Source organism: Takifugu flavidus, chromosome 21, assembly GCF_003711565.1.
Source record: "Takifugu flavidus isolate HTHZ2018 chromosome 21, ASM371156v2, whole genome shotgun sequence".
In the NCBI taxonomy this organism is placed as follows: domain Eukaryota; kingdom Metazoa; phylum Chordata; class Actinopteri; order Tetraodontiformes; family Tetraodontidae; genus Takifugu; species Takifugu flavidus.
The window spans coordinates 1396798-1411633 of NC_079540.1; the positions used below are offsets into that span (position 1 = coordinate 1396798).

At 47.2% G+C, this 14836-nt stretch overlaps 1 protein-coding gene across 2 annotated transcripts; it reads left to right on the forward strand.

The window, feature by feature from the left end:
* Positions 1-527: 527 nt before the first annotated feature.
* dtnbp1b (dystrobrevin binding protein 1b) lies at positions 528-14807 on the forward strand. 2 transcript variants are annotated; one of them, XM_057020166.1, is made up of 4 exons: positions 528-873; positions 10988-11155; positions 13065-13202; positions 13291-14807. In XM_057020166.1, exons 1-4 carry the CDS (start codon positions 828-830, stop codon positions 13614-13616), a joined length of 678 nt encoding a protein of 225 aa, XP_056876146.1. In that variant the 5' UTR covers positions 528-827; the 3' UTR covers positions 13617-14807. The 2 variants fall into 2 exon arrangements, with proteins under 2 accessions (XP_056876146.1, XP_056876147.1); XM_057020167.1 differs by having other exon boundaries at positions 529-873; positions 13074-13202.
* The last annotated feature ends 29 nt before the right edge of the window (positions 14808-14836 follow it).

The window sequence follows — 14836 nt, forward strand, 5'->3', positions numbered from 1 at the left end:
AAAAAAGTTAGTTCTTACTATGGTGTGTGTCTATTTCACAACTCTTTGATTCAGAAGTTCCTTTCTGTGCATTTACTAGTCTTTTCACCACTTGTCCACCAGCGGAGGGATGTCCAACATGGGAGACAGGACGGTAGGGGGCGCCACTGCGGGGAGAACCCCGACCCTGACCTGTTGACCTCATCACACAACACGAAAGCAAATTCTTTGTTTTGAGATAAACTAGTTTGCAGATGCTGATGTGGCCTTCACTGGCAACCAGGTTTTTTTTTCTTCTTTTTGGATGGGGGGGGGGGGGTCTCAGGGAGGTAGAAAAGGAGGGAGGGAGAGGTGGGGGCTTTGATGCTCCTCACAGCATCATGCTAATGAGGAAGATGACAGTGTCCTTTCCTCAGGCAGGAGGCAGATGTTTAGATTTTGACAGTGCTCTGTGTGTGTGTGTGTGTGTGTGTGTGTGTGTGTGTGGTGTGTGTGTGTGTGTGTGCCCTCCTCTCCCCTCCTCCCCTCCCCTCCCAGCAGCCAGTGGTACGCTCCGCTCTCTTCCACACTCGCCTCCTTCTCCACTGTCAGTGTCAGCATTCTCCGCGCCGGAGCCACACTGGTGCAGCATCGGCGTGCACATGTGCATTTCTGCAGCTCTTCTGGAACATGTGCAGCTTTTGATTAAACGGTGGGAGCATGAGAGGCAACGGCAGGAGGGCGCACGGTGGGCAGGTGTGATCCGCAGAGTTCCTTCCCTTTTTTTTTATTTTTTTCATTGCGCCGTCTGCCACCATCACCCTCCCGCTCGGTTTATCCTGTGAGGGCAACAACAGCACCCCGCTGGGATGTCCACCACACCGGGTCCAACAGACGGCAGCCAGAGGAACTCCCGTGAGTGACTTTATTCTCCTCCTTCTGTCAGCAGCAGGGCTGGTGTGCACGCTTCAGCATTGCATCCTCTGGCTCCTGCGCGAGCTTACAGCTAATCTGTGAGGGGGGGAAGGAACAGTTTGAAAGTAAGAGAGGGCTCCTGCACTGGCCTGTGTGGATGCTAATGTGTTAAAGGAGAGCTGGCTAAGATGAGGAGTGTGGGAGGGTGCGTGTGGGAAGTTTCTTTCCTGGATTGTCACCAGATGCTGGATGGATCGGAGAGGTCTCTGCATCCCTCTAAGTATCGCTGGTGCAGAGATGGTGAGAGATCCCAGTTCCATTTGTCTCTCTTTATCTTGTCTTCATATGATCCTGGTCCTGGTGGAGGTTTCTTCCTGGTACAAGGGAGCGTTTCTTTTCCACAGTGGCTTGTTTGGCGGTCAGGCTCTGGGTTTCTGTAAAGCGCCTCGAAACGATCGTGATTGTTTTCAAACGCTGTATAAATAAAGATGAACTGAATCGAGTTCAGTTCAGCTGAAATCAGTGAAATCTTTTGATTTCCGGTCTTTACTTTCAACAAAGGAACTATAAGTGTGGAACTCTGAGGGCTTGAATGTTTTTCTAGCGCATGAATAGCACACCCACACACACACACACACACACACATGCATAGAAATGAGTGTTTTACTGTAAGTAAGTGTAAGTGGGTGATTGATAAAGTGATGTGAGTCATTTTGACTCATTCAAGACCTCGGTGACCACGCACTTGGAACACTGTCCTCCATCACACACACACACACACATATACACACACGAACATGTCTATCTTTTTGGGGACCTTCATGGATAAAACACATCACCCAGCACCTTCTATCTTCTAAGAATCCTCAACCTTAAAACTGTCATTTATCCCTTTAAAAGTGCCCTGAACTTTTAGGGCCCGACAGAATGGCCCCACATTGCAAACATGTCCCCAGTTTGCTAGTAGAATGAGTATTTTGGTACGCAGTATGTACTTAATGTGAGCACACACACACGCGCCTGCAGAGGGAACGTAGGCTCCTTTATATCTCTGCTCTCGCGTTTACCGTCACTATTAGAACTCACCTGGACATCTCACAATTACCCATCATCCCTTTCCCCCGGAGGAGCACTACTCCAAAGCTTATTATCCTCTTAAAAACGCCTCCGTGCTCGGTTGTCCGGATGACGAGTGCGCTTGCTTATTCTTGTGTAACTCTTGTTCCTTGTCGGCGCGCATCCGTCACATTACATCTTCCTGTCGTACGAGAGTCTCTTTATCCGGAAAGGTCAGGCAGCTTTAGGCTGCTCCAGGACCGCAACTCAGCACCAGCAAGAATAATTTAGGATTAAAGCAAATGAAAGCGAACAGAGCTGAACAAGAAAGTGCAACAATCGCTCAACCCCGCATTGTCTGGGACAAAAATAGAGCATAATTATGGAGTATTTATGGACTCTTAATAAAGCAGGAATATTTTTAGAGGAGACGCTCAGCAGAGTTTGCATCGGTTTGTGTCCTCTGTAAAGGACCAACAGCAGGCTCCTGCCACCGAGATGGATGTGCCGTGTCATCACTTCCGCTCTCCTATCTCTGCTCCCTAATCTCCTCTGTCCTCCCCCATCCTCTGTCCTCCCTGCCCCCCTCCCTGCCTGGTTTATCTCCGTTCACATGAAACTTTAATTGCATGTAAATCAAAGCTGTGCAGATGTGATTAGTCTTTTGTGCTGCTTTAATGAGCGGGGTCTGGAGCAGCGGAGCGCAGTAGCCGCCGCCTCCTGTCTCCTGGTCGCTAACGCTGTGAGCAAACTCAACTTCTGAGTCCCCCAGAAAGAACCCTTTTCTCCCTTCGGGGGGTTCAAACAGCCAGAAATACTCCTCATGTTGGATGGCTTCTCACACGAGGGCCTAATAATTTGCTTCTGTCGGCTACGGTCTGAAGGGGATGTTGCCTTTGGCTGAAACTGCATTTTTTGGACATTTTGGTGGCCACAATCAGCAGCCCGGCTGAAGTCGCCAAGTTAAAACTATTGCAGCAATTTATGACGACTTTAAAAAAAATGTATGCACGATTCTTCTGTGCAGCTCAATCTACTCGCCACAATGTCGCTCACATTCCCAGCAGCATGTTTACACCTTACTTACTTTGTTTCACGGGAGATTTCATTAACGGATCAGAGCAAGTGGCTCCTGGGTTTGGTGCAGATGTGGAAACAGCAAGCATTTCAAGGTCAAAGTAAAGGACAGAGAGTGACTTTAGATTTTTCACAATACGTGCGCAGCTGTAGATGTAGCGTCACAAAAATAGAGTTAAATCCGGTCCCAGGGCGACACATGAAATCAGTTAAACCATTACTACGTTTTAATGCTGTTCTAGCATTTGCACTTCATGCAAATTTGTACCGTTTTTTTTTTTTTTTTTTAAGATAGAGGGGACATAAGAATCATGCTCTCCTTCCTCTGACCCCCTCCTCACCAGAACCGACCACCTGGTTCAACAGACATTGTTGGCAAAGCCCCGAACGCACCGTCTGCTCCTTCACGCTGGCTAATCAGCCGCCTGGGATTTACAGACGTTTTCACACATTGAGTGAGAGGAACTCAATGTCTTCAAACACGAGTGGATGGAGCAGAGAGGGGAGGAGGAGGAGGAGGAAGAGGAGGAGGAGTAAGAGGAAGAGGAGGAGGAGGAGGAGAGGTGAACCGGATGGCAGACGCCAGGTGGAGGGGTTGAATGAGAGCGAGTCATGAAAAAAGACACATTAACCTGCCCCACTGAAAAGATTTACACCTGCCACGATGGTTTCCTTTATAACGCCATCAGGCGTTGAACCTCTTCACATGTGTGCGAGGTCTAATCGCCATGGTTACCCATAACGATGGACCGGCAAGAAAGTTTCGCTTGGCGCGGTGTGTCCGTTGTTCTGTGTGGAAGGATGGAGGGATGAGGGTGGACTGATGGGGTGGACACACACACACACACACACACACACACACACACACAGCTTCCTTCAACCTCACAAGAGTCTGATCTGCCGTCATAACAAATTTCCCTTCGAAATCCGCTCACAGATGGCCTGAAGATTCCGTCCCCCGTCATCGTGTCTGTCCTCAGCAGGAAGGTTTTCGCTCTCCTCCCACCCCTCTGGGGTATTGGGGTGGGGGCCCAAACAGCCAACGATGCTGCTCCAATGATCTCCGCACTAACATTTCCATACAGAAATCCTCGTGAGTGTGTGTTTTTTCTGTGTCTAATTACACTATTGGTGAATAACTGAGGTCAGGCACAGAGAGATGAGGCGTTCAAGGACCGCTTGTTCCCATCCTTTCATTTGTGCTGAGGTCAAGGAACGCAACCCCCCCCCATCCTCCGTCTCTGCTTTGCTTAAAACAGATCCCAGATCAGCGCGAGCAGATCTGCTGCAACTACATGATCACAATTGACACGGAAGAAATGAGGATATAGTCACACTGTAACAGGGCGAGGAGGCCTGTGAGAGGAAGGGATGATTTCCTGTGTGCCAGACCTCCCACTGGTAGCCTCACACAAGAAAACAACGGATGGAATCATGGGTATTTAGGTATTTTGGGGTGGATAAATGTTCCCATTTGGACACAGGTACCAGCCCATTGGTTAACAAACAATACAAGAAATCCTCCTTGGAATTATTGATGAAAAAGGAAACCGGCGGACAAGTTAGCATCATGTGGTGCTAATCTGGAGCCATCTGCAACGATGCTATCATCCCATCTTGGGAGCTTCCCAGAAGTGATTTCTTGCTTCGCTACAAGGAGAACAATGTTATTAATGTTTGATTTTAATAGCTGCAGCCCACAGGGGACCCACCGGTGGCAGAGGAAGGTGGCGATGTCCACGGCTAACAGTGGCCAGCCTGTGATCTAATCAACACGTGCAGCAATTACCGATAATTAAGATTTTAACAATATACAGGTCAATTAGGTGAGAAAATGAAGGGATTTTTCTTATTTAAAGCTTATAATCAGTACATAAGTAGCTAACACGTGAGCCTTTGGTCAGTGAGTGTTGGAGTGAGAGAGGAAGGAAAAAGAGGGACGATGATTTTGAGCGTAATGCCCACTGACAGAGAAGTGGAGCGCAGCGGGACAAAGCTTAGTAAAAACAGCTCTGACACGTTTGCTGCCGTTGTTGCGGCATGTTCAAAAGCTTTTCTTCTAGATGTGCATTTTCCTGCTTGGGGGGGGGGGGGGGGGATTTTTAGCAGAGAGGGAAAAATAATAAATTATGTTTTCCTTAGCATGTCCACAATCATGTGCTAATGCTAACCTGCTAATGCTAACCTGTTGATGAAGTGGCAGTTCTGTGAACATTTCAGCCTTAGTGAAATATTGTGTTTCCAATATTTAGTTTTAAAAAGCAACAGTTCTTTGCAGAGTTTCTGCATGGAGCCTCATCATATCTCACATACCGTATGACCCAACGTCTGTTCACGCCCCCCCCCCCCCCGTTTCTTCCAGACTCTATTGCATGTAAACCAATCAATCATTTACCAGAAGCATCAAACACTCTGGCTCCCTTTCAACATGAGTCCTAATCAAAGATTCAGCAGCAAACATGAGTAGGAGCTTGTTTCACACCCTTCATGAATTAATCACCTCCATAAAACCATAAGTGTAAAACACTGATCGTCTCTTTGACGTCTAAACTTGGCGCAGGAATATTTTTGGGGGATACACAACAGCTTCCACCCGGAATCCCGTAGAAAGCTTCGGATTTAGATTTGGGAGGAGTTGTGTGAAAACTTTCTTCTGTATCCTTGAGAGGAACCCGTCTGGAGTTCGGTGTAGATCTGGAACGTCTCACTTTGTCAAGGTTACAAAGGAAAGGTGGCGTCCGCAGTCGTGGCGTGTTGAGTGTGTCCGCTCGTGTAAGGTCATGGCCGTTGCGGTCGGGGGGGAGACGAGTCTCCTGCATAATGCATCAAAACCTGTCTGAACGGGGGACTCTTCCTCCTCGAAATAGCAGTAGAGCGCGCGTCTCAGACGTGGTCCACTTATCTTCACGCTGCTCTTTCAGGAGAGGACCCCCCACCCTCTTTCCAAATCATCAGCACTTCCTCCGACTGTCAAAACTGGATTTTTAAATGGTTTCATAGTAACATCCCAGCAGCTGGTGCAGGATTGAAACGTAGCCTGAAGCCTGCTACCCACATCAGCCACATTTGCTATTGTAGCACCCAGAACTTACAGCCATTAGCACTCTTTCTGTGATTAAAAAGACCTTTTCCTCCCCAGTGTGTGAAATCCCCTTTCTGGTGAGTAATTCACAAAAAACAGCCTTTCATTCTCCACTTTTTTATAGTTCCAGCCACATTAGCAGTGATGTGGGCTTTATTTTAATTGCCTCCTATTATGCAAAGGTTGCATTTCTATCTGTTTCCCACGGCACAGGCTAACGTAGCATGCACGGGAGCGCATCGGCTGAATGCTGATTTGAGTGCCGTGTCTCTGTATTTATCTCAGCGCGCAGGAAGCATGTGGATAATCAGCCCTTCCATTCTTCTTGAGGCTCATTTAGTCCTTGTTTGAAAAGACAGATTGATTCAATGACGTGACGACAGCAACTGCAAAATTTTGATTAGCCCCAGAATTGGCGCTTTTGCACATTTACAGTTGTCACTTGCTCCCCCACAGGCCAGAACCGTTAGCTACCGTTAGCTACCGTTAGCCGTGTGCAGCATGTTTGCTTATCCTGATAATAAACCAGTGAGCAAAGGTGTGCTGGTGTCCTTCTCTGTTGACCCCTCGAGATAAGGTGCCCTCACTTTCACCATCGACCTTTGCTCCCCCCCTCATGAATGGATGGATCCTCTGTTTGACGTCGTGCTGTCAGGCGCTAACACGTGAAACAAATTGTCGTCTCCTCCAGGTTTATGGCCACAGACGCCAGGCTGGTGTTATGTAATCTTTAGAAGTGCCAGTCGAGCCATTTGTGCTGCACTCATAGACTCAGATGCAGGTCTGGACAGATGGTCCCGCCGAAACGCTCCATCCAAACCAAAAAATGTGCATCTTCACGAACAGTTTGTGGTGCGTTTATGTCCAACAAGCTTTCGTGCGGCTCCTTCTGTCCACATCAAACTGAAGTGAATCCCTGACGGGTTCCAGCACCCTTTCCTTCCCCCTCCTGCTAGCTAGTTTCTCACAGCCTGCGTGACTGTGTGATAACTCGGCAACACAGCGAATGCTGGAATGCACACACGTGTAAAGGCCAGATGCCCCGCAGCAAAGGAATTGTTTTGAGCTGAATGTCACGAGGCAGCAGGATACGGAAGCTAAATATATACACTATGTATTTCCCTTTCCTCCATAGTCTCAGTCTGCTCATATCCATCTTTACTCCAGCAAATAGAACCCATAATGTTTAAATTTCCATAGCTGGGGGCCTGACTGATGACAAGAATGAACAAAGTTGATTTTAGTGCTGTGCTTATTTGTTGCTAACGCTCTGTTAGCTTCACGGCTTTCTATCAAAAGTGGCTCTAAGCTCTTTAGACCAGGGGTTCATCTAAATCCCCCGCGGTGCACCAGCTGTAAAATTGTTGTTCAGGCGCTGGAAGGAGGCCGGGGAAATAACTGAGGTAATCAGTGATGAATTAAAGATGGTGGCGAGTGTGATGACTTTAATTTGCCTTTTTCTCTTTTTTTAAAATAAATGAACGTACAATCATCTTAGAGACGCCTGTGTTAAAAATGCCCAGAACAGGTGTGGAATTGCACACCCCTCCCCCCATCAATCTCACTGGTCCGTCCCTAATTCCACAGACAGCCAGTTGTGACCCATCCACTCGGTTTTCCCACCATCTTGTATGTTTCTGCACAATTTAGGCCCTCTCAGTAACGTCTCCCGTTTCTCTGAGCTTTTCTCTGCTCCACCACAGTCTTCAAAGGCTTCAGTTCAATGCAATTATATGGATCCTCAAACTAAATGAGTTGGTTTGATCACTAGAGGCATCTCTGATGCTGCATTCCTGCTTTAAACATATATTTAGTCCTTATTTGTGAGGAAATTGTTCAAATCTTGAAAGACCTCATAAAGGGAAGATTGGGTTTAGGAGTGGGGTTATGTGTTATGTCTATCAAAGTTAGGAGTACAAGTATGTGTGTGTGTGTGTGTGTCTAAAAATACCAGGGCTCTAGTGAACAGGGCATACAGAAGAATCTCTCCGCTGTCTTCAGCTTGACTTTCCCAGTGGAATATTTGGCAGATCCAAGCAGACAAACCAACAAATCCACCCGGGACAGAAGCCTGATTCCCAGATTCTGAAGTTTTCATCTCTTTGGTGATGTGATATGATGTAAACTGTTGTAAACAAATGTAACACGTACATTGACACAACTTCTATCGCACTTTAACTCAAAGTTCAGATAATCGGCTCACTTTTTGTGATCAAACTCTGTGTTTTTAAGTGTCGCCGCAGTGTTTGCTGGTTTTCTGGACATAACATCTGGATCATTACATGCTGGAGGCCAGGATCCGGGTCTACGGCTGCGTTCAAGAACACGACGGTGGCCAGTTCACTGGCTGAGCTTCTCGCTCGTGACTCGAAACATGGATGATTCCTACACAGAGATGCCGGCGTCTACGAAAACAGCAGTTAGCGTTTTTTAAAAACCATTTAAGCTGCATATGCCAGCGTCTTATTTGCATTTGAAAGATCACGCCAGGCGATTCCAGGCAGAGCTCCGACTGTGATGCGTGAAGCGTCTTCAAAAGGTCCATTGAGAAGATGAACGAAACGGGGGTTTTCGAGTGTGCGCTTTAGTGTCAGCTTCACATTTCTGGAAGCTTGTTTCAATGTTGACGCTTCCTCGCCGCTTTTCGGCTGCATTTCCCGACCCCCCCGCGGATTTGGCATTTATGGAGGCTGTTTAACATCCTGGAAGAGGTTCAGTCAGAAAATCTCACGTACCTGCGAGGAAACAGAAGCTCATCAGCACGTTAATGGCAGAACATTGTGTATGACAAGAAACACTCACACAGCTGCAAAAGCATGAACACACAAACACTTGTGAGGACTTTTAAAGACGTAATTCAGCCCCCAGTCCCCCCCAAGCCAATTCCAAGCTACAAGCAATGTGTGCACACGGCTTTTTACAAGGGAGGAAGCTAGCAGTAGCATCGCTTTTCCATGCAGATCACCGGAAAAGCATCAATCCGGACACTCGCGAACAATAAAAATCCAGGTCTATTGAAAGGTGGTGTGAGCCGGAACTGAACGGCGAACACACTCAGTCCCACCAGCTAATGAAGCCAGATATTAGCGGGTATTTTGGCTGCTACACTATTAACCACAACTAAATGCTAACCTTTTATTAGAACTTCCCCAGAATGTCCTCACTTTCAGTGACGTACATATTCTCATGCTACGTACAAACACACACTGTGTCCAAAATCACCCCTATTCCCTATATAGTGTGCTAATTAGGGTGTACGGCATCTTGTAGGGTTGTATCAATATAAAGTCAGGGTCGCTGTATTCTACTGAGTCGACTGAAAGTATCCCATAATGCAGTGTGAAAAGTAGTGGAGAAGTGATGCTCCTTAAGAAAGGGATACATCCCATCATCCTTTGCAGTCAAAGCTAGACAGGATGCTAATTATTATGAAGTGTTGATGGCACAGTAGTAGATCAACAATCAACCACTGAGCATTTTAGATGTACCAATCGGTAAAAAACACCTACTTGACACATTTTCCGCAGCAGCATTGTTAGCATGCGCGCAGCAGCTGTTAATAAAGCGCCACGTTGGCGGGAACAGAGTAACATGGCTGATTTCTCCACATTCTAACAGCTTATTTGATGTCACTTTACTGGGCAACATCTGCTGGGACCAGCGTCAACACAGACGGGAGTCATCAGCAGATGCACGTGTCTTCCTGCACATGAATCACTGCGGTTTTATGGTTCTGAGGACAGATCCTAATAATACTTCACAACATTTCAACAGAAACCTTCATTCATCCTCTCTGAAGACGATCAGCATCTCGGCTGGATGTTTTGTAGCCTGGTTGAGAGCAGAGCCTGAAATAAAAGATGAGAATTGCACGTCCAGCAGGTGGGTGGATGGGCTAAAGCCAGCCTCAGGCAGACGAAGGATCCAAATGTGATCAGGGAGGCACAAACGGACATGATGGAGCCGTATTATGAATGTTCCTGACCACTGATTACAGCTGAACAACAGTGACCCCCTGCTTCCCCTTCACTCACCTCACAACCACTTCCTTCGTGGCGGAATCTAATAACACAACCTTTATGATATTTGGACACAAGGCAGAGAGAGAGGGTGTGTGTGTGTGTGTGTGTGTGTGTGGGGGGGGGGGGGGGTCGTCCACCTGACCTCATTATGTATCCATTTGCTGCACGTCCAGTCTCATCAATCAGGATTGTGCTCGTCAGACGTATCTGCACAAACTGTTGAGGGTTTGTTTTATTTTAGGTTTAAATGTCTCATTGAGGACCGCGGGGGGAAGATGATCAGACGGAAACTCACATTGGCACACCGTCTAATTTAACTCTCAGCACGTCAGGCGGGTCCTGCGTTGTGGTCCAGCGTCTGTCACAGCGGTTAGCATCAGCAGCGAGTCTTACATAATCCTGCCGTCCGTCAGGGGACCATGAGAAAACTAAAGAGACAGACTGACAGAGACTGGAGGCTGTAGCCACACACACACACACACACACACACACACACACACACACTGATGCTCACATTTCTACCTTTGTGGGCACTTCCATAGATATAGTACCATATAATACCAGTATACCAGTATAGGGTCTTTACCCGAACCATCTCTAACCCTAAACTAAACTGAACTCTAACCTCAACTCTAAAATCAAGTCTAAAAGTCCAGTTGTCTTGCTTTGCAAAAGGACAATCATGTCCCCACTTGGCTGGTAAAATGACTATTGGTGCTCAACATGCACCAAATGTGAGAATGCACACACACACACACGCCACCAGTTTGCCTTAAATTGGCAGCGCTGGGAAAAGCCTTGTTGTTAAGGACAATGTGTTTTTAATCATAATTTGGCTTGAATTGAGCATATTCTCATCCACACTTTTCTCTCCCAGTGGAGTCCGATACAGAGCACGCACAGAGGGTCCCTGGGGCAGAACAGGGAGGTGTCCCACCAACCCAGGTCAAGCTAAAGGAGAGGCAGAAGTTCTTCGAGGAGGCCTTCCAGCAGGACATGGAGCAGTACCTGTCCACCGGCTACCTGCAGATCACCGAGAGAAGAGGTGAGAGTGAGATGCGTGCTCGTCACACACGTCCTCTCCACATTTAAGGACTGGTTTGGAGTTAAAAACGCAGAGAATCGCAAATATTGACTGTGAGGGTTGGGAACACTGGTGTCTTTGACCGCAGGGCTGGATCACAGCGTCTACACCTTCTGTCCACCGAGACATTCACACTTCAGCTCAGTGTCACAGGATTGAACCGAGTTCAGCAGCAGGGCGCCGCACCTTGAATGACTCGAAAACGGTGTCTTCTGCTGGTTTTCTACAAGAAATCTGCTGTGCTTTGCACCCCACCCCCTACCCCCAACAGCAGGAGAGCCAAAAGCCTGTTCTAAAATACCCCACAGTGCACTCAGAAAGACCGGAGTCTTCTGGGCCACGTCTTCTCCTTCCATTCATCTATCCTGCTCTGTTAATCCTCTGGAAATGCTTTATTATACAGGCCTGTGGAGCAGAGAGGAAGGAGGAGACGGGGGCTGTGGAACACACACACACACACACACACACACACACACACACAGATTCTGTACAGTGAGAGAGAGAAAGGGTCTAATCTGAAGGGTCTTAAACACACCCTCCCTCTCTCTACTCTATCTCTCCTCTGTAATTTCACTGCAATAGCCCCCCCAGCAGGAGCCTTTTAGGGAAGGTCACAGAGGGGCTAAAAGAAGAGCACATTTACAGGCAGCCGGGTGGAATTGATGCTCTGGTCTCAGCACCTTAATGCTTTTACCAAGGAGCCACACAAATGGGTCACGTGTGTATGTGTGTGCGCGCGTTTGTTTTCCTTCATATTTGTGGCCCTCAGGACCTTCTTTTTGGGGTCAACGTAAGCCGTCTTAAGAGGACTCATGACTGGTGTGTGCCTGTTTGTGGTTGGGGTCTTTAGTATGTGTATCTGAAGGACTCGGGGAGGGAGGACTGGGGTCTTTTCTCCTTCTCATTCTTCTTCTCTCCCTCCCTGTGCTGCCCTGCTCCACTCTCCTCATTTCTTTGAGGTACGGTAGCCAATGAAAACGTCTCTCACTGCTGTGCGCTGGCCAATCATCTCCCTTTGCTCGCGACTGTCACCCCCCCCCCCCCCACCCCCCCACCACCACAGTGAACTGACTGGCTGTTTGTGACGCATGCAGCACATTGTGGTCTTACTCCAGGGGTCCTCACCCCAGCAAGGTGGTGAATCCAGGACAGCAGGGAGGTGAAGGATAGCAATAGTGTGACCAGTTAGCGACCAGCTAGGACCCCTGGGATGGCTGTTTTCATTCACTCATCATTTCTGCAAACATTATTTTGCTCGGCTGCATGCCGGAAAAATGCAGTGGACGGTGTCGAATCAATGGTGAAGTAAAATATTCATTTTAACAACAAAATACGAGAATAACTAAAGAGAATTTGTTGCTAAAAGCCAACAAATGTTTGTTGTTGCTTGATGCCCTTGATTCTACACGAGTCCACATCTTTATTTATAATACAAATTTGTACATTTATACTATTTCTATATAGTATTTAGTAATATATGCCATAAAAACTATATCATAAACTATATATGCTGAAAACCTTCACATTAGTGTAGCTGTGCTATTGAGATCGCCATAGCAACCCTGAACAGGATTTTAAATGTACATATGCAATGCTTGAGGATGAGTCTGAATCTTTTGCTGTCATAAGTATCTTGTCATCGCTTCCTTTTGCTAATCCATTATTTGTTGTGATGCTTTGGCACTTGTAGCTAATGTTTGGCTAATGTAGCTAATGTTTGAGTCACTGTTCAACCACCATCCATCTTAAATTTTGGCATCAAACGGGACACACAACCTGATCTCTTCCTGGACTCAGCCCCTTGCTAGCTCCTGGCAAATACTTTGGGTTTACATGATGCTAATGTCATGCCGTCCCGTGTCGTGTCCAGAGCCAATAGGAAGCATGTCCTCCATGGAGGTGAATGTGGACATGCTGGAGCAGATGGATTTAATGGACATGTCGGACCATGAAGCCCTGGATGTGTTTCTACACTCTGGGGCAGAGGATAACAGCGCAGCTTCGCCTGGTGGGTACCCAGTCACTCTCTCTCTCTCTCACACACACACACACACACACATGCATACCTCTTTAAACACACCCCTTTTTACCTTCAGGTCCAGATGTGGAGTCCTTCACAGCAGAGATCAGCCTCCAGGTCCCCACGCAGGCCGAGCTACGCCACAAGCTGTCCTCCCTCTCATCCACCTGCACCGACTCGGCCAGCCAGGATACGGAGGCCGGGGAGGAGGAGGAAGAGGAGGAAGAGGAGGAGCAGGAGGAGGAGGAGGAGCGAGGGGGAGGCGTTGTGGGCTCGAGGCGGAGGAGACCCCCCGTTGTGGTGACCCTGGATGAAGAGGAGGTGCACGTGGACACGGCGCTGCTGGACAGAGCGGAGGAGCAGAGCAGCACAGACTGTGAGGAGAACAGGCCAAAGGACTGAAGAGAGACTGGAGACACACACACACACACACACACACACACACACACACACACACACAGATCAACACTGGCACTTCTCAAAATGATTTGGGTTTTTTGGGAAATCAAGTGAGATTGCACTAACCGCCACATGACTTTGCCTTAAAAGACCAACAGTTTGAAATATAGAACAGATCTGGAATCCTGTCCTGGAATTCCTTTATTATTATACGTAAATCACAGATTATATGCATGTATTGGTCAAATCTGCAATAGATTTGATCAATTTCCTTATTATGATTGCTGTCTTTTATCCTAAATTAAAGAAAGTGTTAAGGTAAAAAATAAATAAAATCAGAATCCACAAATTTACAGTAAAGACAAATTTAGGCCCTATTAATTTCTAATGAAATATCTGTAATCTTTACTCGCCTAACTAATGACCAGCAGGGGGCGCACAGTTCGTAATTAAAGTGAGTTTTCATCTACCTGTAATATAATAATAATAATAATACTTTAGTGCCATAAGTTGTACTGTTGGCTTTAGCTTATGTATTGCATACTATCGTATTGTTGCCAAACAAACAAACACACACGCGCACACACACACTCACACACACACACACACACAGGAGAGTTCCCCCATTGCCATTCCTTTATCCAATAATATTTGGGTGAACTTCTCGTCTTATTGAGGACCAAACCCCAGTATGAATTCCCAGAATGCACTTGATGAGTCTCAGAAGGTTCATGTGTATCCACGTATTTGTTACTGTACAGAAATGTTGACATATTTGTGATGTAACTGCATTACTGCTCCCTTTCGCCACCCTCCCGCAGGCCGTCCCCTCAGCATGGGCTTCCAGCATGCTAACGGCCCCCGTGTGCTCTCTCCGGATGCCCGGCTCTGCTACAGCCTGGCCGTGGAGGCGTGGACAGCAAACGGAAAGACCTGCAGTGAATTTCCATGCGGGAGATGTTTGGGTTCTGCTGTTGTCCGTCTATGTTTACAGTTGTTTTCCCAGCAAAAAAGGAGGAGAAGCAATAGTAAAGGACGTTTGAAGGCCAACGGTGTCTCGTTGTGACTGGTGTTGCAGCACAGCGCTCACACGCGTCCAGCGCTCTCAGAATCACTTGACTCACACTCAAACAGCACCTTTTTTCGGAGGAAGTACGTCTATTTTCTTTTCAAATAATAAATACCTTGACTTTGCATTGGAGTTCTTGTAAAATAACTATTAC

Bases quoted from the DNA above. Each gene is read 5' to 3' on its own strand.
- dtnbp1b (XM_057020166.1), top strand. From the start codon at position 828: ATGTCCACCACACCGGGTCCAACAGACGGCAGCCAGAGGAACTCCC. The intron at 874-10,987 runs GTGAGTGACTTT...TTTCTCTCCCAG, and splicing joins CGGCAGCCAGAGGAACTCCC to TGGAGTCCGATACAGAGCAC. The intron at 13,203-13,290 runs GTGGGTACCCAG...TTTTACCTTCAG, and splicing joins TAACAGCGCAGCTTCGCCTG to GTCCAGATGTGGAGTCCTTC.